Raw genomic sequence first — 27,214 nt, forward strand, 5'->3', positions numbered from 1 at the left:
ATGCCTATTTACCGTATTTTTCGCCCTATAGGATGCACTTTTTCCCCTCCAAAAATTAAGGAGAAATGTGTAAGGGGAAATTCGCCTATGGGGCGAATGCAGGCTTCAGCAACAGCAACACGAAGCCTCTGAAGCCTGCGCTCTGGAGGCTTTGCGCTGCTTTCGCTGGAGCCAGGAGAGTCTGCTCTTTGAGGCTAGCAGTGGGGGAAAGCAGCGCTTCCCCCCACCGCCAGCCCCACAAACTGGGGGGCAGCGGGAAGGCGCACAATGCCTTAGCGCTGCTCCCCAACCCCGCTTTGAGGCTGGCGGTGGGGGAAAGCAATGCGTCCCACCACCGCCAGCCCCACAAGCTTGTGCTCAGGTTCTGCCTTTCGACTTCCCATAATGGGCACCTGCTTGGCCACTGTGAAAAATGAATGCTGGACTATGTGGTCCTGTGGGACCTGATCCAGCAGCCAGGCTCTTCTTTCTGATCTTACATAGTCTTGAACATCTAGAGGGCACCAGGACAACACAAGCTGCTCTGGGAGGTTGTTTTTTTCTGGCCAATTTTGTTGCCACTTTATATTTGTTCAGGTCACACAGCTGAGGTCCCTCCCATTTCTGCAGGGCATTCGCAATTTGGCAGGTAGCCCTATTTGTTTATCCGAGTATTTTATGCTTCTTCTTCTTTACAGCGGGTTCTGTTTTAACTTTCTTTTTTAGCGTCCCATTTCATCCTTATTATTAGCCACTTGGTGCTCTGTTTGAGGAAGAAAAAGAGAAAGGAATTGATTGATTGATTGATTGATTGATTGATTGATTAATAGAAGGAGCATATAGAATAATAGATCGAGGTAGCTGGCTTATAGAGTAAAGAGAATTTGGCAAGAGCTTAAGTGGCATCCTTCAGAAATTATTGTTGTTACTACATTTATTTATATTCCACCTTTCCTTCAGGGAGCTCAAGGTATTGCATACATGCTTCTACTCCCTCTCTATTTTATCCGCACAACAACCCTGTTGGGTAGGTTAGAGGAAGTGACTTCATGGCTGAGTGGGGAATTTGAACCCTGGTCTTCCGGGTCCTAGTCCAATAACCCAGGGGTGGGGAATCTCCAGACTGCAGGCCTCATTAGGACTTGCAGAGGTCCCAGTTTGGCTGAGGGCATTTTTCAAAAACCCATGCCCACCTGCCCCACACGTGACATCATATGTGGCATCAGGTGAGGGGCAGGTGGAGACATGGCATCTAGTCAGAAGGTTTATAGTCACTGCCAATCAGCTGATTGGTGGGGAGAGCAAGCCTGCTGGGATTGGCTGCACTACAGGTGCTGGCTTCATGCTCCCTGGGAGCTGCAGCCAATCCCAATTGCCTTGCTTTCACCACAAGTGAGCCTCTGTGCATGGTAAGAATCAAGCATCTTGGGGATTCCCACAAGCCAGGATCCTATTCTTCAGTTTGGCTCATCTCCTGTGCACACACTCCTTTAAGATCACCCCTGATGAATACTCTCTTTTTATTTTTTTAACCAAACATTGCCAGCCATTAGGCCCTTTCCACTAGAAATCTACCTTTGGACTTCTCCAAAGACCAAAAACCTCTGTCTGTAGAGATTCCCTTACACACACAACCCCTCTAGCTCCAAGACAGAGGTGAAGACTCGCACCTATATTTATATGGGTACCTACTCAATTACAGTGGTACCTCAGGTTAAGAACTTAATTCGTTCCGGAGGTCCGTTCTTAACCTGAAACTGTTCTTAACCTGAAGCACCACTTTAGCTAATGGGGCCTCCCACTGCCGCTGCATGATTTCTGTTCTCATCCTGAAGCAAAGTTCTTAACCCAAGGTACTATTTCTTTCTGGGTTAGCGGAGGCTGTAACCTGAAGAGTCTGTAACCCGAGGTACCACTGTATTGTGAAAACGCTAAATATTTAGGGAGAGGTGCCAAATTTTGTCCTCGCTCATGGCACAATATAACCAAAGTCTGCCCCTGGTATGATGCAACAAACAGCAAATAAATAAATGTAGGTGTTGCGTATGCCAGGGGATGCTGTGCTTCACTGCAATACTTTTAAAACCTCTTGCGCTCCTGCAGTTTGCATGCTGTAGAAATCCAGAGTTAGTTTTTCTATTCCATTCTTCTTATGTAGCAATAAAGGACAGTTAAGTGTGAGAGGCCTGCTCCTGCTTCTTCATGATGTGCTTTCCTTTTACCCCTACACAACATAGATACTCCACCCTACTCACAAAGTAACCGAAACTATGGGCAAATGCAAAAGAAAACCTCTGATTGAGATGACCTGACAATTTACATGACTTTTTCTACAGCTGCCCACTTGCATATTGGGAAACTAGGGAGTTATTGAAGATGTGGACAGGATATTCAGCTGACCAAAAGATTCTTATTTTATTTTATTTTTATTTTTATTTTTTGCATTTAGATCCCATTTAGACACCAAAGTGAAAAGTTATTCCTCTATGGTATGCGTAACCTTCCAGTGTTCTTCACTGCCTCATTTTCATGCTGAGCTTTATTAAATAATTAATCAATGTGAATGATTGAATAGATGTGTCCTAGATTTCTCAGTCACCCATCCTTTTTTTTTAAAAAACCGCAATTCCTCATTTTCTGTCTTAATGCAGATACTATCAAAGAAATAAATGGACTGCTGTGAACAAAATGAAAAGGAAAGGCTTTTCTTTCTTATTCCCTGATGCAGAAAGAAATAGGGCGATGCAGTGGTGCTGTCACGGCCGGTCTCAGGAGCTGAAGGCAAGGAACTGCACGAGCAGAATGAGGAAGAAAAGAATTCCCAGACACAGAAGCAAGTGAAATAATGCACATTGCCATCTAAAAAGCGCTCTCTCTCTCTCTCTCTCTCTCTCTCTCACACACACACACACACACACACAATTAGCTAAGTTTCCTAACAACACCATTGCAGTAACCACTCCAACAGAGCCTTGTGGAACTTTAAAGGAAGGTTAGGGAGATTTTCTCAGCATAAGACCACACATTTCCTTCTGGGAAACTTTCTGGGGGCACATGCTAGTGGTGGGTGGGGTAGAAGCAGAAGTGGGTGGAGCAAAAAAATTTAAAACTCACCTTTGTACAGTAGACTACCTTTGACACACACACACATATGCACACAAATCTCTTATCCAGCCAAGGAAAATGCACGAACAGAGTTCCAGGACACATTTCAGTCGAGCAAAAAGGGAGGGTGCGAATCAAGGCAAGTGAGGAGTGTGGCTTGGGGTGAGGGTGTGGGATAACTCCTGAGGGCCAAATGGAGAGCCTTGGATGGGTGCATTTGCCCTCTACCCCCAGGCCTCAAGTTCCCAACCCTTGCTTTAAAGACTGACAAATTTATTATGGCATAAGCGTATGCATGAAGGCTTTCTTCAGTTGTCAAGCTGCCCTTCACACATCTAAATAAGGCTGTTATTTGTGCTGTTATTTGTGGGTTAGTCTTTAAGATGCCAGAAGACTCTTCATGTCTGCCATGTTCCCTGCAAGCATAGTCCCCATGCCACCCCAAGAAGGATTACAAATACTTAGGGAGCATGCTCTCAATAGCCCCTTCTACACCATCTCCACCTGAGGGGGTGATTCTGCAATCATCTTCATACACTTGGGGTGACTCTCCTCCTCTTCCACAGTCACGGAGCGCTAATGACTGTTTAAAGATTGCAGTCAGCTCTCCTAGCAGAGTGGAGCCGCTGGAAAGGAATGCCTTCTTCAGAACCTCAGAAGAGGCTCTGGGCATCCTTACAATAACCCTGTGCAGTATGAGGGTCAAATTCAACCCCACTTTGTGGAGGGGGGGTTGTGGGTGTGTGGGGTTGTGGTCACCAAGCTGAGTTCATGGCAGTTGAGGGTTCTTGGTACACAATATGCAGCACTTGTGTTTAATTAGACTTTATATGCATTGGTCGCTAGTGGGGCAGAAGGCAGGGAGTCCAAACAGTAGGTACAGCCAGAACCAAAATAGGTGGAGCCAACTAATTCTAGTTTTGTCCCCTTCCTCGTCCTCCCTGCTGAGTTTTCTAAGGAGCAACATAGAGGAGGAAGCAATCAGGAAAGGCGGTGTCACTAAAAAGAAGCAGGCAAGTGGGGAGTGGCTGAGGGCAGGTTGGGGGTGATAGGCAGTGCTCCATTCACTCTAATGGACCAGCTTCCACCGCTGTTATATATGTTTAGGATTGCAGCCATGAAGGAGTGAGGACCAGGGGTCCACCTGGGTCCACTTTGGAGAGCCAGACTGAAGCCATTTTATAAGGAGCAAGCTGAAAGCTAAAACTATTTCTCTCCTCTGCCTGCACACAGCATTTTTGTAAATGCAGCAAGTGTGGTCAGAGCACTTCACACCTGCTCTAGCTATTGACCCAATTCCAGTAAACAGACCGAGAAGAGAGCAACAACAGGAAGATGTAGCCCACCACAAAACTAATGGTGAGAACACAGATGGTCAATGTGGTTTTACAAGGAATTGCAAATAGGTCAAGAGGATTATAAGCTTACAGCACCACCTAGTGGATAATGCAGCCTGGAACCGAGAGGCCACCATCAATTCTTTCATTGGTAGAGCTTTTAATGAATATGCATAAAGGGGAATGTTTAAGGGGGGTGGGTGAAGGGGCTGAACTTTGCTTTGCCTTAGAGCATAAAAGTTGTCTGCATCTGACTGACGGTGGGCATTCTCTCATTTTTGCTGAATGTACCCACTTTGCTTTGCTTGTCTGACAAATAAACCAAAGTCAATAAAACTTTTGTTTTAAAATATTGCTGCCTGGATTTTTTTTCCATTCTGGTCTGCATTCTGAAGTCTCCAACAGCCATGCAATACAATCCTCAAGGCCTGCCCAAAGCATTTTGCCACCTGAGGCAAACCACAAAATGGTGCTTCACTCCCCACGAGGGAAGAAGAGGGAGTGAAGATTGACAGCAGGAACAAAGTGGTGGGGGGGGATAAAGGTCTATATCAGGATTCACTGCCCTTGCGGATCCTGCTTTCTGAGGCACTTGCCTCACCTTGCCTCATAGGTGGGCCTGCCCTGGCAATCATACATATTTCAGTCAGAAGTAACACTTCTACATGGGGCTTGCGCACTATAAGTATGTTTACGAATTCAGTGCTGGGCTCCTACAGCACATTCACTTGGGAGTACTGTAAGCACTACTGCACTTAGTACGGAGTGTAGGGAGCTGGCTCATAGCCAGACAGATTGTCTCAGGCCAAGGTCTTCCCCGTCACCTGCTTCCTGGTCCTTTTAACTGACTGAGTCACAGGTTGAACCTGAGAGGCCTTCTGCATGAAAAGCATATACTCTCCCACTGAACTAGGGCTGCTCTGGGGATGGAGTTCAGTTCACATTTTAATGCAAATGTACCTAATTCTCACATCCTGAACCAGCAAACACAAACAGAAACTTTTACAGTGCAGTTCTCTGACATGCACCCCTAAAAATGATGTATGAGGGAAAGTGCATATTGATGAAAATGGCATGCAAAAATGTATACAAATATGTGTGTATTGGGAGAAATCCACATGATAATAAATACACATTTTTGTATTATTAATAAAACAACAACCACCACCACCTGCAAAGTGGTGCAGAAATGGAGCAGACCATACTAAGGTAAAGGTAAAGGGACCCCTGACCATGAGGTCCAGTCGTGGCCGACTCTGCGGTTGCGGCACTCATCTCACTTTACTGGCCGAGGGAGCCGGCGTACAGCTTCCGGGTCATGTGGCCAGCATGACTAAGCCGCTTCTGGCAAACCAGAGCAGCTCATGGAAATGCCGTTTACCTTCCCGCTGGAGCGGTACCTATTTATCTACTTGCACTTTGACATGCTTTCGAACTGCTAGGTTGGCAGGTGCAGGGACTGAGCAATGGCAGCTCACCCCGTCGCAGGTATTCGAACCGCCAACCTTCTGATAAGCAAGTCCTAGGCTCTGTGGTTTAACCCACGGACAGATTTGTTTGTCCAAAGGCTCATCCCAGTAAGAGATAAGAAGTAATGGGACCTTCTTCTGAAGAAACATGTGTAGGGTTGTACTATCAGTCATTAAAGGTACCATCAGTTCACATATACTATTTCCACTTGAAAACCTGTCTAGTGTTTAATGTATGGTTGACTTTCTTATTCATTGTCTTGTTCCTAGAACATGATCTCATTTCTTTTACCTAACAACGTAAGCTATACGCTCCATTAATGAAAACCTGATAGTTGGCATGGAGGAAACAGCGAGAAAGAGTTTCTTGCTGTAGTACTAATTGCTCTGTCAGCTAAAGTGCTTGCATTAGTCAGATGGAACAAGGAGTCAGGCCATCTGCCAAATGTTCTTCTTTGCCAATGACTTCTTTTACAAATATGGAAATGAATGATTAATTATAATATGACAATGTGCAGACTTCTTTCCTTCTCCGGACAGGTAGAATATTAATATACTTTGTGGCTTATGATTTTCAACCACACCAAGAATTAATTAACATCGTAGAAAAGTCAGATTTCTCATACAGCTTAATCTAAATTGCTTTTTCAAACAAAGACCCCAAAAAATCAACATAGTAATGGAACATGTTCAGCTTAATATCCCAGAAAGAGAGAATTGTATTTTATAAGAAGGTTTTTGTTCTGCTTTTACTTTATGGAAATGGCAAATGGCAAAATTGTTGCTTTGCTCTTCAGTTAAGTCCAATTGAATTCAACTGGATTTCAGCACCTGCTGAACTTTTCCACTGGAATAACTGGGACATATTTATTTTTATTTTTTAAGTGCTTAACTGTGGCTAGATTGCAGCCCTTCATGCTAATTAATTACAAATTCCTGGTCATTGGTAGATCACTATCACTATTTTCAGTAAATATTTTTACCTTCAGTAGATGGCCAGTTCAGAGTTGATTAGTGTGATATAAACTCAAATATTACAGAAATTTCTTGAGCCTTTTCGCACTTCACCTGGCTGAATGCTACATCATCCTATGATGGAGAACAGTAGGCCAAGGGGGGCTGTGTATGTATCAGTTTTGGCTAATACTAGAAGCTGGAGACACAGAGGCTTATCTTGCTCCGTGCTGGACCCAAAGCTGTGGCTTGGGGATCTCCCTGGAAACCTAATGGGGAGACAAGATCTTTGGGGAATGGTCTAATAAGATCTGCTATAGTATTAATGCTGTGAGCCCTTCCACCCTATGCTTAGGTTATATATATGTGTAAGCTTATTATTAAGTGAAGCCATTTGGTGGCTTTTGAGTATAAGCCACTTATTTTTTTTTATAAATATTTTATTAAGATTTTTGAATAAAAATGCAAAAATAAAGAAACAGAATAACATATATCATAACATACTTTCTTAACATCTTTGGACTCCCTCACACCTCCCGCTCCCATTTGCATCGTTGTCAATTCTTGCCCGCAATTTATCATCTTGTTTACAGTCTTGTGTCAGGTTCATTTAAATGTAATCTGTTAGTTCTCCAATAGATTTATAAGTTTTCCTCAAACTTTTTTATCCTTTTAATTATCTAATTTAGTGGTGCACAATTATTTATGATCTAGCATCCTTTCTTAACATTCAACCAAATTACAATGTTTTTTTAAATAAGTCTTGAATTTCTTCCAATCTTCTTCGACCCTCTCCTCTCCCAGGTCTCGGATTCTGCCAGTCATCTCAGCTAGTTCCATATAGTCCATCAGTTGCATCTGCCATTCTTCCAGCGTGGGTAGATCTTGAGTTTTCCAATTCTTAGCGATAAGTATCCTTGCTGCCGTTGTTGCGTACATGAAAAATGTTCGGTCCCTCTTTAGCACCTTCTGGCCGACAATGCCCAAAAGGAAGGCCTCTGGTTTCTTAGTGAAGGTATACTTAAATACCTTTTTCAGCTCATTATATATCATTTCCCAGAAGGCCTTCACCCTAGGGCAGGTCCACCAGAGGTGAAAGAATGTTCCTTCATTTTCTTTACATTTCCAACATTTATTATCAGACAAATGGTATATCTTAGCAAGTTTAACTGGGGTCATGTACCATCTATATATCATTTTCATTACATTTTCCTTCAAAGCATTACATGCAGTGAAGTTCAACCCAGTGGTCCACAACCTTTCCCAATCCTCGAACATAATATTATACCCAATGTCCTGTGCCCACTTTATCATAGCTGATTTAACCATTTCATCTTGTGTGTTCCATTTTAACAGCAAGTTATACATTCTTGAAAGTACCTTAGTCTTTGGTTCTAACAGTTCTGTTTCCAACTTCGATTTCTCCACCTGGAACCCTAGCTTTTTGTCGTTTTTAAAGACTTCTTTAATCTGAGCATAATGTAACCAGTCTCGCACTTTATCCTTCATTTTCTCCAAACTCTGCAATTTCCAATTGTCTCCGTCTTTTTCTAATATTTCCCAATATTTTGGCCATTTGGCCTCCATATTGGGTCTTTTTCGGGCCTTAGCTTCCAGAGGTGAAAGCCACCTTGGAGTTTTGTTTTCCAATAAGTCTTTGTATTTTATCCAGACATTAAACACTGCTTTCCTGACAATATGGTTCTTAAAGGTCTTATTGCTCTTAACCTTATCATACCATAAGTATGCATGCCAACCAAAAGCATTATTAAAACCTTCCAGGTCCAATACATCAGTGTCTTCGAGAAGTAGCCAGTCTTTTAGCCAGCAGAAAGCTGCGGCTTCATAGTACAACTTTAAGTCTGGCAGGGCAAAGCCCCCTCTTTCTTTCGCATCAGTTAATATCTTATACTTAATTCTGGGCCTTTTGCCCTGCCAGACAAATTTAGAGATATCTCTCTGCCACTTCCGGAAGCACTCCGTTTTGTCCACAATCTGTAGTGTTTGAAACAAAAACAACATTTTTGGCAATACATTCATCTTAATAGCAGCAATTCGGCCTAGCAAAGAAAGCTTCAATTTTGTCCAACTGTCCAAATCTCTCTTAATTTCAGACCAACATTTTTCATAGTTATCCTTAAATAAACTCAGATTTTTTGCTGTAATGTTTACCCCTAGGTACTTTACTTTTTTGACCACAGTTAGTTCTGTTTCTCTCTGAAACCGTTCTGACACTGTATCTGTCAAATTTTTCCCCAACACCTTGGTTTTCTGTTTATTTAGTTTAAATCCCGCTACCCGAACAAAGTCTTGTATCAGTTGCAATACTCTTTTTGTACTAGATTCTGGCTCCTGCAAAGTCAAAACTAGGTCATCTGCAAAAGCTTTAAGTTTATATTGTTTCGCTCCGACCTGAATCCCTTCCACCAACCGGTCCCCTCTAATCATGTTCAAGAGCACCTCCAGAACCGATATAAATAGCAGAGGGGAAATCGGGCAGCCTTGTCGTGTTCCTTTTCAATTTTAAACTCTTCTGTAACCACATTGTTAACTATCAATTTAGCCTTTTGTTCTGAGTATATTGCATCAATCCCATTCTCAAAACCCCGTCCCACTCCCATTTCTTTTAAGTTTCCCTTCATAAATTTCCAAGAGATATTGTCAAAGGCCTTCTCTGCATCTATGAAAATTAACACTGCTTTTGTATTTATGTTTGTTTGTAAAAGTTCCAAGATGTCAATGATGTTCCTTGTGTTAGCAAACATGTGTCTGCCTGGGAGAAAGCCTGCCTGGTCTTTATGAATTACTTCATTTAAAACTCTTTTAAGTCTGCTTGCCAATACATCTGCAAATATTTTGTAATCCACATTTAAAAGGGAGATGGGACGATAGTTCTTGAGTTGTGTCTTCTCAATTTCCGATTTTGGTATCAATGTGATGAAAGCTTCCTTCCACGACTCCGGCGCCCTCTTCCCCTCCATGATTTCGTTGCTGACCTCCATCATTGGTTGAATCAAATAGTCTTTTAATGTCTTATAATACTTGGCGGTCAAGCCGTCTGGCCCTGGAGATTTGCCCAATTGCATATTCTGAGTATAAGCCACTTAAATTCTGCTCTGGTCGAATAGAAAAGCTTGCTGAAAAATGATTTCTTTCTTGAGCAAGGGAGGTGGCAATGGAGAGATAATTGAAGCAGTCTGTCTTCCTTACTATTTACAAAGACAAAATTTCCAGGTCTGAAGACAATTGTGTTTCACTGAATTAAACAGGTCTAATTTTGTCAGTGCTGTGGCTGGCTTTGATGTATTAAGTATAATTGAGTTAAAGATTGGACGAATCCACTTAAAGCCTGCTGTCAAATGGTCTGTGACTTGAAACAGTCGGCCTTGTCCTCAGATTGATAGCAAACATTAGTTCTGGTCTCTTTTTCAGGTTGTGTTTCTATACTCATATTCATAATGGAAACAAGACAACTGCTTTATAATCTTTTTGGGGGCGGGGGGGGGAGGGAAGCAAGGCACACTGAAAAGGAAATAGGAGGAAAACAATCTATTTCCAAACACAGCTTTGGATGCTTTCTTTTATTTTGAGCTACCCTCAAAGAGTCAAGAATTTGCTCTATTATCAGAATATTTTTCAGAAAGCATCTCTCTCCATCAGCTTTCTTGCAATGGACAAGCCCCATCAGGCCTCTTCACCCTCCTCCTCTGTCACCTGAGGGTATAAGACTCCCTCAGTGGGAGAGCTGGGAAACAGGGCTCTTTTCATCAGCTTTGCTGGAGGCCCAGCTCCATCAGGCAACTCCTCCCCTGAAATGGTCACTATAAAGATTGTTTAAGCCTGGGTTTGATTTCCCCCCTCTGCCCTCCTGGCCCCTTGTGTGTTGTGTTTGTTTTTGTTTGTTTAGATAGTAAACCTACAGGGGAGGGCTGTCTTAGAATCATAGAATTGTAGAGTTGGAAGGGACCCTGAGGAACATCTAATCCAGTGCAGGAATATGCAGCTGTCCCATGTGGGGATTAAACGAAACTTTAGATCACCATGCTCTGACCAATGGAGCTATCCAGTCTTATCTTAATTGACTGCATGTAAGCCACTCTGGGAGACCTTTTGGCTGAAGAGTGGTGTGCAAAGAGCCAGTGTGGTGTAGTGGTTAAGAGCAGTAGTCTCGTAATCTGGGGAACCGGGTTCGTGTCTCCGCTCCTCCACCTGCAGCTGCTGGGTGACCTTGGGCCAGCCACACTTCTCTCAAGTCTCTCAGCCCACTCACCTCACAGAGTGTTTGTTGTGGGGAGGAAGGGAAAGGAGAATGTTAGCCGCTTTGAGACTCCTTAGGGTAGTGATAAAGTAGGATATCAAATCCAAACTCTTCTTCTTCTTCAAATGCTCTAAATAAATAATGGTGTGTAATATAAATAATTAGGATGCCTTTATGCCTTTTCTGGTTCACCAGCATCCCTGACCCCATTGTACTAACTTATGGTTTTTAAGCTGGGATGTCACACGCACCTGAGCAGGGGCGCTCCCTGCTTAAATGTTTATGAGCAATAGTGGGGTGAGCAGGAGGCCTTGCTAGCACCGTCACCTCCCCACTTTCTCTGCCCAAAGGTGTTTAACTTGACTCTGGAACATAGGAGGGCACATCTCAGGAGCTGCTGGCACTTTGGGATGGCTGCTGTGCCATGTGGTAAGTCACTAAACTGCAGGTGGCAGACTTCATCAAGGAAACCTTCTGAATGGACCTTTCCCACCCAGACTGACCACTGGATCTTCATAGGCAGCAAGAGCAGCCCGTCCCATTTAGAGGAAAAATGGGAAGGCACTGCCCTGATTGCACACTGTCCACTGCTTGCCCTGCTCTGCCACCCTAGCTGAAGCCTCACATCAGTTCAAAAAGGATGTTTCTAAAATGTGGGTAACACAAAACAATGGATGCCTTTTGTCAAGGCCATATTTTCTTAGGGGATTTAAGGTTACACTTGATCAGAACCCAGAGGGGAATCAAAGCCAAGGCCGCCAGAATTTGGTGGGAAGTCTTGTTTGCCTCTAGGACGCCCTTTAACAATGCCACACATACATGGAGGCTGCTAACACATCACATGGGTTGATCGCATCACTGCACTGCAATATGTGACAATAGTGGTCCAGAGAGTACAATACACTGAGCTCTTTCTATATAGTACATTTGAATGGCTATTCAAGACTTCATTTCAGAGCATAGGGGACTCACTTCAGAAGTCACTGGGTTTCAGAGTCCAACCTAAAGCCTAGCATAATTTGAACTTAAAGCTGGGAGTCTATCAAAAAAATCAGCATCAACTGATGAAGCCTAAATCTATTAGAGAAAATGGCAGCAAATAAAATGCATTCAAGTCTGCTGTATCTTTTCCAGGCTTTACAAATTTTTATTTCCAATAAAACAATACACTCTTGGCAAAAGTTAATCGAAGACTATATATTTGGGGGAGAAGACCACAAATTTAAAAGTCAAAAGAGGAAAAGAGATGGGGGTATCCCCAATATTCATTTACCATCATGAGGCAAACCAATTAAGACAAATTCTGCTATTAGTAAAGAAAGAAGATGTTAAAGTATGGGGTGTGAATGATAATCAAGATGTATTCCTGGTAGTGGCAGCTTTTTTACTTAATAAAAAACTTTAAGGATGTAGAGTTGGGTTGAAAGCCTTTCATAAAAACGAGTTACAATTTTGCAGTCTAGATGGAAGCATCCAGTTTCAATTAAGACCTTGCTTACTTCCATTGGCATCATCCACTGTTCTATAATAATAGAACCCAGATTGTTTTTTAATAGTTAATAAAGGGATATTATAGAATTAAGAATTTCTGCAATAATAATGAGTAAAACTACTCTTGGTTTGAGCTTAGGTGAGTTAGTTCCTTTATAGTAAAATATATTATTAAACAGCAAGTAAAAAGAGAATTGCAACCATTCAAAAACCTGATATTGGCACATAATTTCAATGCCAAAAGATGCATGACCCCAATTTATAAAATGTTAACAAAATGAATTTATAAAATATTAACAAAATGAGGCACAGGTCATCTAATGGAATTATAAAAATGCAGGGGAAATTGTTTAGGTTATGATACTGATCCCATAAAATGGAGAAGAAACTGCAGCAGGGGGCATATGAAATCAATTTCAGCAAGAATTCACGAAATGACCCTTATGATCAATTTTAGGTGCCACTGGTGATAATCCCCAACCTCTCCCCCAAATGAGTGCATATTTACAATTATGGAGGGAATGTCATTCAGTGGAAGTTTTTCATGAAATGCCGCTCCTAGAAATTAATTTAATATTCTTTTTAAATTAACAATCAAGAATTTACAGTATACCAATCCTATCTTTAACATTACTGGGGATGTGGGATGGGCCAAATCAAAATAGTTTGGAAAAAGAAATGAATTTCTATTTTTTGTTTGCTGCCAGGATGATTATCAAAAAATAAATAGGAATACTTAGAGATTAAATAAGGATTTATGGTATAGTCAAATCAGGCCCATAGCTATTGCTGAAAACTAAGCTCAGAAATTAAGGGCAAGCAAAAAGATTCATTTTCAACTATATAGCAAGAATTTATTTTATATATAAACGATAACAATGTTCAAATGCTTTTTTGAAATATGCTACTATCTTGAATTCTTAGAAACTTTTCAGCTTAAACTGAACTCTGAAAAAAGAACGTGAGGACAACATCCCAATATTTATGAACAAAGGAAATCTTTTTTTAAAGGATTTGTTACTACCATCCAAATCAACAATTATTTTTTCCAGGAATTGTGAATGCAAACAACATTTGGGGGGGGGGGTTAATTTTTATTTTCATGCAATGTATTGTTTTCTCCTTAGTTTTATTTTAATGTTATTGCACTATATGTTTCTGGTTAAATAATTTAAAAAATGCAAAAATCCCAACACTAGCAGCATGTGAAACAGGATAGGTAAACAAAAATGGTGTTTTAATACACTGTCCCTTTAATAGCTATTCTTGACATCTCTGTAGCAACAGAAAATAACATTTTTCCAATGTTTACAATATTAGTTGGTCCCCAAAAAGGATGCACTCTCACTTGTTCCTAAATCAGACTCTTTCTAGGCTACAAAAGGGCTAATAATAGATCCTATTATATCAGGGGTGGGGAATCGGTGGCCCTCCAGATGTTGTTGGACGCCAGCTCCCATCAGCCCCAGCAAGCATGCCCAATGGTTAGGGATGATGGGAGTTGTAGTTCAGCAACATCTGGAAGGCCACATACCCCCCCATTACATCTAAGGACTAGAAATGTGAAAAGCATCTGAAAGATTCACACTTTAAAAAAATACTGCACAAATGTAAAGCAAACAGACATTTATCATCCTACATTTATGCTGAATAGCCTTTTATATAAATCATTGGACTGTGCATGGGCAGTGTAAGCCCAAATGTTAATATTCAATCACATAGCCTAGTTATATTGCTTCCTTTGTAGCTGACATTACCAAGAACAACAAAAGTTATCTCTTCACTGCGTTAAAATAACTCAGACACTTGTCCATGCCAGAGAACTAATTTGGCCATCGTGGCATCACCACTCTGAATAAACGTCTCGATGCTGACTCAGTCTTGTCTGTTGATAGTTCAGAAGGGGATAAGTAACAGCTACACTACTGAGCAAAAGTGTGGGGGGGGGTGACTACTGAGGAAAGGCTGCAGCTCATTGGTAGAGCATCTGTTTTGCATGCAGAAGATCCCATGTTCTATCTCCAGGGAGGGCTGTCTTAAATCCTGGACAGCTGCTGTCAATCAGTGTAGACAATATTGAGCTAGATGTAAAAGTGGTCTGGCTCAGTAAAAGGCAGTTTCCTGCACTCCTTCCTTGAGCAAAATGAATGGATGCTTTTCTTTTCTTCATTTTGCATCACTCGGGCATAGCTGTCAACTTTTGGATTTGAAAATAAGGGATCAACAGCCGGGGACAGTTTACGGGATATCTAACAATCCGGGATAGCAGCAGGAAACAGCACTGAAATAAGGGAATTTCCCGCAAAAAAAAGGGAAGGTTGACAGCTATGCACTCAGGTGGTAGCCACCAGGGCTCTTCATGTGTGTGCCATAATCAAGCACAGTAGTAGACCACAAACCACCAGTGCAAAAGACATTAGGTCCAAACCCTGATATCTGCAGTTAAAAGAGGGGTATGGAACCTTTTCACCCATAAGGCTGTACTCCCTTCTGGGCACCTTTCCTGGGACTGCATGCCAGACAAAATGGGTAGAATAATAGAGGAGCCTTTTACATGTGTACAGTAAGCTACATTTCTTCATCTACCAACCAGGCAAACAAGAGGCATTCTCATGGATCAGGGGCAGGTTCCAGTCAGGCAAAAGCACTCGAGGAGTGCACAGATCAAGGCTGGTGAGGGTTCAGCCTGGGGTGAAGAGCCTGTAGGCTGGACAGAGGGGGCCATGTTTGGCCTGCAAATGGGAGATCCTTCACCCCCTAAATTAAAAGGGAACAGGGAAAAGGCCTTTCTCTGTTGGAGACCCTGCTTGTCACAGGCTGTCAGTTACAATTCTGGGCTAAGGAAGCAAATAGTATAACCTGAAAATAAGAGCCTGGTGGCTGGTCCATCTAAGGCCAGCACTCTGTTCTCACAGTGGCCAACCAGATGCCCAGCAGGAGCCCACAAGGAGAACTTGAGCACAACAGCACTCTCCCCACTTGCTGTTCCCAGCAACAGGTATTCACAGGCATACTGCCTCCAATAGTGGAGGGGGACCATAGCCACCCGGTGAAAAGCAACTTCCTATGTCTCTGCAGGAGCACAAACAGTCTTGCAGAAGTTTCAGCTTCTTTTCAGCAAGTGCCTACTTCCTTAACATTGCAAACGTAAAAATGTTTTTCTTTGTGTGGGTGATACTTGCTATAGCATTGGATGCCAAAATACTGGTCAAATAGTATTTCTCTAAGCCAGAAGGCAAGCCTGTGTACAGGCTCCTTGGCCCTCCCCATGATTAGCAAAAATGGGGTGCATTGTCCAAATTGTCCAAGTTTGCATGAACAGATAAGATAATTGATCAGTGTTTCCAGGTATTGCAGAATACTGATTCCCTTAACACATACCCCTGATTATAACTGGAAGAGAAATGGGTGAGTAAAGACACACTTCCCATAAAATCAGACATACACAGTTTTGCCCACTTAAAGACTCTTCAGCTCTGGAAACTAGCATAAAGGCTTGATACAAAATTAGTGGAGGAATGGAATGAAACTTGGAATGGAAAACGAAGATGTTTTAGCAAGCTGAGTAGAAAATCATTCAGTTTGTTTTTCTAAAACATTAAGCATGTTATCACTGATCAGATAAAAGCCTTTGTTTTCTCTGTGCCAGGTGTACTTCAGCCTGAGGGTGGTAAAGGTTCTACTTGTGTGTAGGAGTCCAAATGGTGGAATGACCAACATGTCACAAACTGTAGCACCATTGCCTCTTAATAACTTCCTATAAAGCAGAAAATCAAAAGATGAAAATAAGGTCCAAAATGAAACAGTTGTGCTTAACATCATGATAAATAGAAACAAAAGCTAAAGTCAGGCTTGTAATTTTGCACTCAGATGGACGCTGGTCACATTTATGGTTCTACTGAAAAATGGGGCATGGTTGGGGTCTGGTTGGGTCACAAACTTCCTTGGCAGGCTTTCATTCGTCTTGCTTCCTCTTGGGCTTCTTTGGATTCCGAGAGCGGCTTTTGGCTTTGCAGAGAGGGCAGATTGGTGCATTCCGATGGATCTGCTGATGGCATGACAAGCAAGCCTGAAATACAATAAAACCATCCCATTAGGAAAGTGGTTTTTCCCTGGAAAGCCAGGGTGAGCAGCTTCTTCACTTTGATGGTTCCAGACACAGCCTGGCCAAGTTTCCTCAGAAGACAACAAACACATACCAGCAGGGAGAAACTCTCTCATAATACTAGAACTCAAGAGCCACCTGATAAAAACAACTGGCAGCAGGAGGCTACAGGACAGCTGAAATAAAGACTTCCTCATCACACAAAGCACAATCACTTGCAAGAAACATCCCTTAAGTTTATTCTAAGATGGCCCATGACCATGTCTAAGCTTGCAAAAAATAAACAAAGCTGGAGAGTGTGGTAACATGGGCATATATGGTTGGGGCATGAGATAGCACAAGCATTCTGGCATAAGGTACAGTGGTACCTCGGGTTAAGAACTTAATTAGTTCTGGAGGTCTGTTCTTAACCTGAAACTGTTCTTATCCTGAAGCACCACTTTAGCTAATGGGGCCTCCTGCAGCTGCTGTGCCGCCGGAGCACAATTTCTGTTCTCATCCTGAAGCAAAGTTCTTAACCCGAGGTACTATTTCTGGGTTAGCGGAGTCTGAAACCTGAAGCGTATGTAACCTGAAGTATATGTAACCTGAGGTACCACTGTATTTGAAGCAATAGCCAACCTGTAGAGCCAGACCCAACACTTGTGCTGCATTCTCTTAACATTAACATTAGAAATCTCTTCAGCATGAGGAATTAGTATGTCTTTTATTAACTGCAGCCCAGCTTGAAATTGCGCAACATCGGTCATGGAAAGAGGGGATCCCTTCTTACAACTGGATCAATAATTATGGGAAGTGCCATCTCATGAGACATAGAAGAGCAGTGAAAGGGGTTATAAAAACGGATAATTCTGGTGAACTGAAAATCTTTTTTTCTTTTTTTTTGCATTGTGAATAAAGGGAAAAGTTTCCCCTCTCACATCTCAAGAGGTCCTTTGGAGAGGAAATGCTGACTAATAACCTAGTTTTATACTTAGAATTTATTCTGTGAACTGACGCATGATCCATGATTTACGTGAATGAACTAAATATCAGGAATTGTGCTCCAAAATTTCTGGAGGGTGAAGGGTGCCACAAAGTGTTGTTTGGCTGCTGGATTGCCTGACGACCAGTGACCCAAAAGGTGTGTCCTTACCTTCATGGGTGGGGGTTGCTGTCTGAATGTTGCTGTCTGTCTGGTGTCCTGTTTCCTGGCCACCTGTAGCTGTTGAGCAGCAGCTGCAGCCGCAGCCAAAGATTCTGGGATAGGAGGTTCCTGTGGTTCTGTTTGCCATTCAGCTTTCTGCTTTTCGAAGTAGCTAAATAAAGAAGAAAAACTAATACAGGCTATGCAGAATCGCTGCCACTCTGATTCTTTTGGGGAGCTTTCATTAGCCTTCACTGACCTGGTGCAATCCAGATGTTTTTGACCACAATTCCCACCAGCCCCTGCTAGCACAGCTGATGGGAGCTGTAGTCTGAAACATCTGGAGGGCACAAGGCTGGGGCAGACCTTTGCTTTGATCCAGTAGTGTTTTCCTTGTGTTCTTATGCTGCCACTCACTGACAGACACGGGGAAACAAGACAAGCCTCATCTGCTATACACATTTAAAGCAGTTTTATAACAGTTTAAACAGGCACAGCTTCCCCCAAAGAATCCTGGGATCTGTAGTTTGTTAAGAACACTGAGAGTTGTTAAGAGACACACACATACACACTTCCTCTCCCAGAGATGCAATTCCTAGAGTGGTTTGACATTCAATGACTCTTCCCAGGGAACTCTGGGAGTTACAGCACTGGGGATAGAGGATAGAGAGTCTAAAAACTCTCAGTCCCCTTAACAAACTACATCTCCCAGGATTCTTTGGGGGGAAGCTGTGACATTTTAAAGTTGTATGATACTGCTTTAAATGTATAGGGCAGTTGAGGCCAAAGATGACTCTTCCAAAATATTATGGGGAATATTCAACTTCTGGGAGTAGTCAACTCAGAGCTGCCATTTTGAACACCTGCCATGTGTCAGGTGTCACGTTCCATCCTGAGTACCTGTTCCTAACGTTTTTGAACTACTATCTTCAAAATATATCATGTGAAGTATAAAGTGTACGGTTCAGGTATTGAATAGACTCTTCTCCTTTCATCCCTACAGGTGCTTCCCTATATCTTTGATATCAGTAGGAAGACTCTTGATGTTAGAATGCTGGATGGAAATCTCTCTATCAAAGTGAGGTATCCCATTTGTGGTAGATTTCCATCCAGCATCTCCAAACTAACACCTGGCAATCAGAGAAAGCTACTCATAGCTGGCGAACTCTAAACTGCTTGCGATCAGCAAGCTTCCCAATCTATGCAAAGTATTAGTGAGAGCTGTACTTAAGCCATCTATCCGCAATCCTGGATCTCCTCCTTGTCATTCCATCACCTGTGTGTGTCTCCTTCAGACAGCTACTTTCAAAAGCAGCAGGATGGCTAGAACATATTGCATCAAACAGGACATCACCTGCAGGTACTGGGTAATTCAATCCATAGCATCGAATGCAGAACTGCAATATGTCATGTCCAATACATAGGTAAAACTACAACCAACCTACACGGACATTTTAGAAACCACAAATAAGCAATTTTTACACACACATGTGGAGCAGCCTGTGACTCAGGGTGGTCCAACTTTCCATACCAAATGGGCCACAAGAGTGCTTAGGGGAAGTGAAGCCCTCTCGCTGCCTTCCCAAACCTGGCTAAGTGAGGTACTGAGTTTTGGGAAGAATGCTCAAGGCTCTGGCAGGGTCTTCAATCCCTCCCACCTCCTTGCCAAGGCTAGGGAAGTGCTAACTGGGCTTTGGGAAGGCGGTGTGAGGGCTGCAAGGGGGTGGGTGTCAAATGTTTCCAAGGGCCATGACAAGGCCCCAAGGGCTGCATATTGGACCACCTTGCTGTTACTAAACACTTCAGTTCTGAGAAGCACAGCCAGACAGACTTCTCAATAATTGTTTTAGAGATGTCAGCAGATCCAATAGCTTGCAAAAAGGGAGAACTTCTGCATGCACATGCTGGACACATTAACACAGCATGACCTCAACCATCACTAGGCTTCAGCGAAGGAGGGTCTTCTGAGCATTCCATTCTCAAAGCTCTATAATTGCTGGCTTGGGAATAGTATCATTTTTGCCACGGCAATTGATGAATGCAGAAGCCAGAATGTTTTACTATAAGAATTTACAATTTCTGTTTTTAAGCCTTAGAGAACAATAAACAAACCCTCCAAAAGCATGATCCTCGAGTAAAGAGAGATCCAAAGGGCCTTCAGAATACTGGACATAGTCCATCACAGCACCCTGCATACGCATCCCCTCTTCATTGTGCTTGAGAAGCTGTTTGCCTCTCAGGACCTGAAAGCAGGTGCCTAAGCTTTTAACTGATTGCCGAAGAATTGAGGCAGTGGAAGACAGGAGTGCCTGGCGTGCTCTGGTCCATGGGGTCATGAAGAGTCGGACACGACTAAACGACTAAACAACAACAAGCTTTTAACAAGCAATGTGTCAGCTTACTCAAGGGAGAGCTTCTCTTCCTCCTCACACAAATCTGGCAGCCTCTGCAAGCCCAGAGTCATCCTCAAGGCATCCACATGCTCCTTCAGAGGCTTGTACTCCTCATGCAAACGGCGGGTAGACTCCAAGAGCTTATTGAGGTCGTTCTCTGACTGCTTGATTGTGTTCTCCATCTGGAGAAGGAACAAGGCAGCATTCAATAGGTTTGTCCAGTCCCGCCTGAAATGCAGCTGCAACAAAAGCACCAGGAGGCCCACACAATGTTGAGGTTTTTACATTCAGGTGAATATTTAAAAGAGACCAATGAAACTGTGATAAAGAGAGTCATCTGGGATACGGAAAGTCCATGCTAGATTCTGCAGGAGGCCAGAAACAGCACAGGTTGTGGGAACAGAAGCTGAAGTCAATGCCCTGAGAACCTCAGTTTTAAAAATCAAGTTTCTAGGTCTTATGGTTGTGAAGAGATGTTTGTGGACTGCTGCAGTATTAGGAACCAGAGAGGTGGCTGAATAAGATTCCCTGTACAAATTCATTTCCTGTTTTTTCCTGTTTCCCCTTCTTCTGTCACTTTCCCAGTGCTGAATTTCCCAGTGCTGAGCTATCCTCTCTTAGTGACTACATAAAATACATTGATGGTGCCATAAAATATTAACAATAATATTCGTATTGGGCGGGATTCTAGACCTTTCTCTCTCACTCCCTCTTTGTCCCTCTCTCTGCTTCCCACCCCCCGCCCCCATCAAATATTGTAGCAAGATCATAAATAATGAACATAACATCTTCTTTTCTACCACCTTTTTGCACAGTGACATAAAGTTCAATAGTTGAATGTTTTGTTCACATAAAAGTTGCTCTGAGTTCCCTTCTGCCTAGCCTGTCAGGGGGGAAAGTGAAATAACAAATCTTGGACAAACAACATTTTTTGCAACCAGGGAAGCAAATGAATTCAGCACACATTTCTGAGGAGTAGCATCTAAGAGGGAAAGCACAACATTAGTAGTAGATAAGCCTTCACACTAGGCTAGGTTACTCAGGAGTACACCCAACAAATGCAAAAGTCATGCTTACTCCCAGGTAAGTATGCATAAGACTGCAACTCAAATGATCATGAAAATTCATTACCACCATGCCTGGCTGTCACTTACAACATTGATGTCAGCATGGATGAGTCTCAGTTCCTCCACATGAGCCATTTTCTCCTGCAGCAGGAGATCCATCTCCTGTTTGTATTCCTTGAGGTGCCTTTCCTCAGATTCCAGAGCCTCGAATTCAGCCTTCAAGCGGGCCTTGATCTTCTCCATTTGCAAAGTCTTGTTTCTGGGGAAGGGGGGAGGGGATACACACGGGCACAAATGCACAGAAAATATCAAAGTAAAGCTGAGGTGGCATTTCCTGTTTGCCAAGAGGCATTTAAATCATTCCAACCACAGTCATAAATGTCAGGTGATGAGGCTGAGCTCCAAAGAAAGTGGGTTTTGGCAGCAGGGACATAGAATGGCCATGTTTTGAAGCTTTGGCTATGTTCAAATCTGGGCGTCATAAGCCGAGAGATGCACAACCATCACACCTGCAGCCCCTTTGCTCTTGCGTCATTCCTTACTTCATACAAAACAACCCCCAAATCTGCAGTCAACCATAGCTTCCTGTTACACACAACTGGGAAACAATGGTTAACCATTTCTAATCAAGTCTGGATATGAAGGGTTAAAGTTGGCTTTAAAATCTTGACTTGTTCCGAAGCCATAGTTTCCTGGTTCTAACACTACAGGTTATGGTTAGCTGTCACTTCCTAGCTTTTCCACTTGCTCATTTTTAAATAATAAAATTTAAAGAGCAGATGCCACATATGTGCCATTTTTAGCTTCAAATGCAATTTGGCAATTTTTGACCAGTCAGCTGACTGGCATGTCAAATGTACAATCAACATATCTAACTGGCACATGGTTCATTTCTTGCTTAACTGATTACTTAATGCAAGGTATTTGGGCACAACTCAGTGACTTAGCAGGGAAGAAAAAGCACTGGTGCTTCCAGTATCAGAGGCAGTGCCAGTTTTAGGGGAACATGAATGGGAGAGTGCTATTGTGCTGATATCCTTATGAGCTTCCTGTAGGCATCTTGTTGGCCACTGTGGGAAAAGAGTGCTGGACTAGCTGGGCCTTTGGAATAACAGGGCTTTACTTATGAGCATAAAAGGACGTGAGTGGCGCTGTGGGTTAAACCACAGAGCCTAGGACTTGCTGTTCAGAAGGTCGGCAGCTCGAATCCCCGCAACGGGGTGAGCTCCCGTTCCAGCTCCTGCCAACCTAGCAGTTCGAAAGCACATCAAAGTGCAAGTAGATAAATAGGTACCACCCCGGCGGGAAGGTAAATGGCGTTTCCATGCACTGATGTGGTTCGCCAAAAGTGGCTTAGTTATGCTGGCCACATGACCTGGAAGCTGTCTGCGGACAAACGCCGGCTCCCTCGGCCTATAGAGCGAGATGAGCGCCGCAACCCCAGAGTTGGCCATGACTGGACCTAATGGTCAGGGGCCCCTTTACCTTACTTATGAGCATAGGAAGTTGCCTATACCGAGTTGGGACCATCTAGCTCAGAGCTGTCTGCACTGACTGGCAGCGGCTCTCCACTTTTATAAACAGGAGTTTTCACTAGCCCTGCCTGGAAATGCCAGGGATTGAACCCGGGACTTTCTGCATGTAAAGCAGGTGCTTCACCACTTAGCTCTAGCCCTACCCTGTTGGATCTCAGTCCCCAGGACCACCACATCTAAGGCAGCCAACTCTTGTAGCCTCTGCCTGGTGAAACCTCTTCTATACACCTTAACTTCTAGATTGCCATTTTCTGCACTGCTTCTGTTGCCCCTCTCTTTCCCATTACAGCACATCATTAGCACCAAGGCTTCAACAACAGGAGAAAATGGAGTCGTATCATATCTTTTGCCACCTAGCTCTGCATGGGCCTCCTCAACTGCAGTGGAAATGATCAGAGAGACGCCGTCCCTGTTCTCATTACGGCCTCACCTGCAGCCTACAATGCCGTAACGGCTCTACCACCAGCTCTGTCGCCCCCTTCTCTCAAGCCTCATGCACTCACACTTCCAAGAACACAGTGAACAAAAGAGCACACTTTTGCACACACTTTTCCTGGTCTCCTCAGCACATTTTGCCGCAGCTCAGAACAAATGGGAGGATGAAGACTTGCAGCGATGCCATCTTTTTGTTCAGAATGGAACACGTAGCACAGTGGCAGAAGGAGAGAAAACCCTGAGCTCACTAACAAAATGACTGGTTTCTCTTCAGAAGAGTCCCAAGTTCAATTTATTGCATCATCTCCACCAACACCTTCACACAGCAGGGCAGGAGTCTACATGAGACTGGGGGGGGGGGGGATTCCTGCCATTCAGAGTAGACCATATTTCCTTAAGTAGGTTACATGTCTGACTCAGGATAAGCCAGCCCTATATATTCAGAGGGTTCATCTCTTTGGGGGAAATAGTGTTCTTTACAATGATAGAAGAAATGGAAAAAGAGAGAAAAGTTTAGGCTACCTCTAGCACAACTAGGATGTCAGAGGAGGAATTAAGGTACAACAGAGCATCATAACTAAGAGAGAAGGAAACCTGAGATGGGGGAGCTTTCAGTCAAGTCGTTGTTGTTAGAAATTGAATAAAATAATAACAATTTGCCATTAATTTATCAGTTTTGATTTTCCCCTATGCCCTTCTCTGTTCCTGGCTCAACTCTTCATTCAAGGCTACTTGTAATGCCCTGTGTTATCCCTACAAGCAAATCTGTAACCAGTGGGTTATAAAAACCCACCCTTAAATAAGGAGAGGAGAGCATTGGACATTAGAAGCCAGAATAGTCTTCAAAATAATAATAATGAAAAAGCTATAGAACGATCAGTATCTCCTCCTTCATTCATCAATCCAATACACACACTCCTCTTGGAAATCATGTCTCAAAACTCACTCCTATGGTGTTTCACTTTTATTTTGGGCATTCATGTGCTGGCTGTATAACTAGATTCTCTGGGTATTTTGCATGAGAAACCCAAAGCACAATTCAAATTTGACACAATGAAAACACTGAAGTTAATTATAGAACAATAAAATCCATCTGAAATCATCAACACAACAGCATTTTTTTAAAAATCCAGCATGAGGGAGGCGTGGTGTCAGAATCTAACCCACTAGACAAATGTGCCTACTGTAAATAAAAGATACAGTGTGCCTCCAGACTGTCAATTTTTTCTGTGGGGGATTTATGCAGTTAAATTGGATTAAAGAGATCTGCCACCGTTTCACAACAAAGAAATGGTCTTTCCGCAGGTCAAAAAGTGATGGGAAAATGCACTGGAAACAGTGGGGTGAATAGGAGAAAATATTATATGTACACAACAAGGAAATCAGGATGAAATCTCAATAAACAACACCCCTGGAAAATGAAATGGCCTCACACGGCACCTTAAAAGGCAAGTGTCTGGGGAGTACTTTCTGTTAAAGAGGGTGCTACCATTGAAAAGGTCCTCTCTCCAGTAACCACCTGCCTCACTTTGTTAGAGGCTGAGCACAGGAGACCCTGGAAAAGGCCCTCTGTAGAACAGACTTTGGATTTTTCATGGTCTGATGACTAGATACAAATAAACTAATTGGATCTCTGTAGAACAGAGGCAGCTATCTGTAAGTTGTTGACTACAACATAATCAGCACTGGCCAGCACAGCTAATATTTATGAATTATGGGAGTTGTAGTCCAAAACTGGGAGGGCACCACATTGGCTACCCCTGTGCAGAAGATCTCAAGATTGAAACATGTATGCATTGGAGAAAGCAATCCTTCAAGGAGCCTGGCCCAAACTGTTCAGGATTTTATAGGTTAATACAACAGAGCTAGAGCATAAGCGCTAGAGCATCTTCCTTGCATACAGAAAGCCAGAAGTTCATCCCCAGGCATCTCCAGGTAGGGGTTGGAGAGACTCCCTGCCTGAAATCCTGGGGACTTGCTGCCAATCAGTGTTGGCAACTGTGTTGGCATTCTGGTCTGATTCGGTATGAGGCAGCTTCCTATGGTCCATTTCAAAATGTGACTCTGCCATCACAAGAAGACTTAGACAAGGTAAATGAAACAATAAGAAGAGCATAATGTTCATATTATTTAAAACACCACATTAAAAGTGAAAGAGGAATGGTGCTTTGCAAACTACATGTGTCCCAGTAACATGCACTACTGTCCACTTTATAAAAATGTAAAAGGTTCCATTGCATGGAAGGGTGGGCATTCCCAGCTCATTGTGTGTGTGTGTGTGTGTGTGTGTGTGTGTGTTTGTGTGTGTTGGAGGGAGGCTTTAGAAAACTGCAGCAGCTGTGCTCAGTCCATTATTCCTTTCTTTTGTGTGTCTCCAATCTACTCCCTTAATAAGCAGGGGAGTTGATCCCCCTGCAAATAAGAGAAAGGAAAGAAAACTGACTATGCTTTGCATCCCTATATTTACCAAGGCCCTTCTCTTTTCCACAAGAGAAGGGAAACACAGTGTGCGTCCAGAATGACACTATTTTCTGGTGATATTCAGTCACATACAGGCAAATTGCACGGGTTGTGAAATTAAAGTTGATTTGGAACTCATGCACAACAAAACCGCTTCCTCCCCCAAATCAAACTTTTTTGCACTGGAATGTGTGGGACAGGCACAATGTCAAATAACCTCTCTGTAAACAAATCAGAATAAATGCTCAATAAATATCTGGTGTCTAAACCTCCCTGCAAACTTGTGCAAACAAATCAGATGAATGTTCAACAAACAGGTCATCTGGAAGGTTATCTGTGTTAGGCAGATAAAAACTTGCAATGAAGATTTCCCCAATACAAATTCTGCCTCATCCTCTCTTGGCAAGGATATACCCAAATTCACCTGTCTTCTACCTTGACTATTTCCGAAAGTGTTTCAGCTTAGGAGGAATCACATCTTCAACTTAGAAATCTATCTTCCAACTTTGTTCATTGTCAGAGCTGCTCATCCATCAAAACTGCTTTATGTTGCTAAAAAAATTACTGTTTCCAGTACCCAGTTACAAGGGAGCAAGCTTTACTGAACCCAGTGGGACTTCTTCCTGAGTAAGCATGCACAGCATCAGGCTTATTAATTTGTTTCCTGAGGCATCCTTCCATAAAGAATGTAGCAAGGCAGACTTTAACACAGAACAGCTTTTGACAACCAGGTGCCCTCCAGATGTTATTGGACCACAACTCTCACTCGCTATGCTGGCTGAGGCTGGTGGGAGTTATAGTTTAACATCTGGAGGGGACTAGGTTGGTAGAGGCTGATACAAAGCAAATATAATGATAATAATGGACGATTTTCTGCAAATGTATGGTCCATAATTCCGCTGTGCATGTTTTATGTGCATTCAACATAAGTCAGTCTGGGGCCGTTTCCCCTCCCCCCGCCCGTCTGTTGCTCTCAAAAGAAGCTCCATTTAAAATCCAATGGACCTTTTGTGTGACATTTATAGTAGCTACTTTTACACTAGCATAAATTAGCCACTCTTTCACAGTGGAAAAGGAAAACGGGCGCGAGGAGAAATTAAGCTGCAATCCGACGCACGCATTTTCCTGGAAGTAAACCACGACAGACACAGAAGGGCTGTATTCGTAGTAAACATGCGTGGAATCGGGCTGTATATCACCATCCTTTCTAAAAACGGCACACAAACAACGAAAGCCTTACCTGATCTCTTTGATGCTTTCAAGTTTGCACATGATTTCCTGTTCATCAGCCATGCTTTCTCATTCGCGATTTTAACCTCCCGTGGAAATGAACGAAATAATAGCAGGCAAAGAGGAGGGAGAAAGGAAAATCCAATACAATAGACACAATGTAGCCGCCCCGACCGTGCTTCTGAACGCAAAGACTGCGGTAGGGGAGAGCGAGACCTCTCGGGACTTCGAGTTCAGATTGTAATAGCGGTCCAGGCTCACTTAGGCTGC

The 27,214-nt window shown here is 43.0% G+C and overlaps 1 protein-coding gene across 1 annotated transcript; it reads right to left on the reverse strand.

Moving 5' to 3' along the window:
- Nucleotides 1-13,823: 13,823 nt before the first annotated feature.
- On the reverse strand, nucleotides 13,824-27,214 carry ZC4H2 (zinc finger C4H2-type containing). The gene is made up of 6 exons (XM_083722660.1): nucleotides 26,955-27,214; nucleotides 21,372-21,543; nucleotides 20,227-20,399; nucleotides 17,834-17,996; nucleotides 14,917-16,662; nucleotides 13,824-14,518 (listed from the first exon to the last, which is right to left on the reverse strand). Exons 1-5 carry the CDS (start codon nucleotides 27,005-27,007, stop codon nucleotides 16,549-16,551), a joined length of 675 nt encoding a protein of 224 aa, XP_083578786.1. The 5' UTR covers nucleotides 27,008-27,214; the 3' UTR covers nucleotides 13,824-14,518; nucleotides 14,917-16,548.

The sequence above is a fragment of the Podarcis gaigeae genome, assembly GCF_964106915.1.
Source record: "Podarcis gaigeae genome assembly, chromosome: Z".
Lineage (NCBI taxonomy): Eukaryota > Metazoa > Chordata > Lepidosauria > Squamata > Lacertidae > Podarcis > Podarcis gaigeae.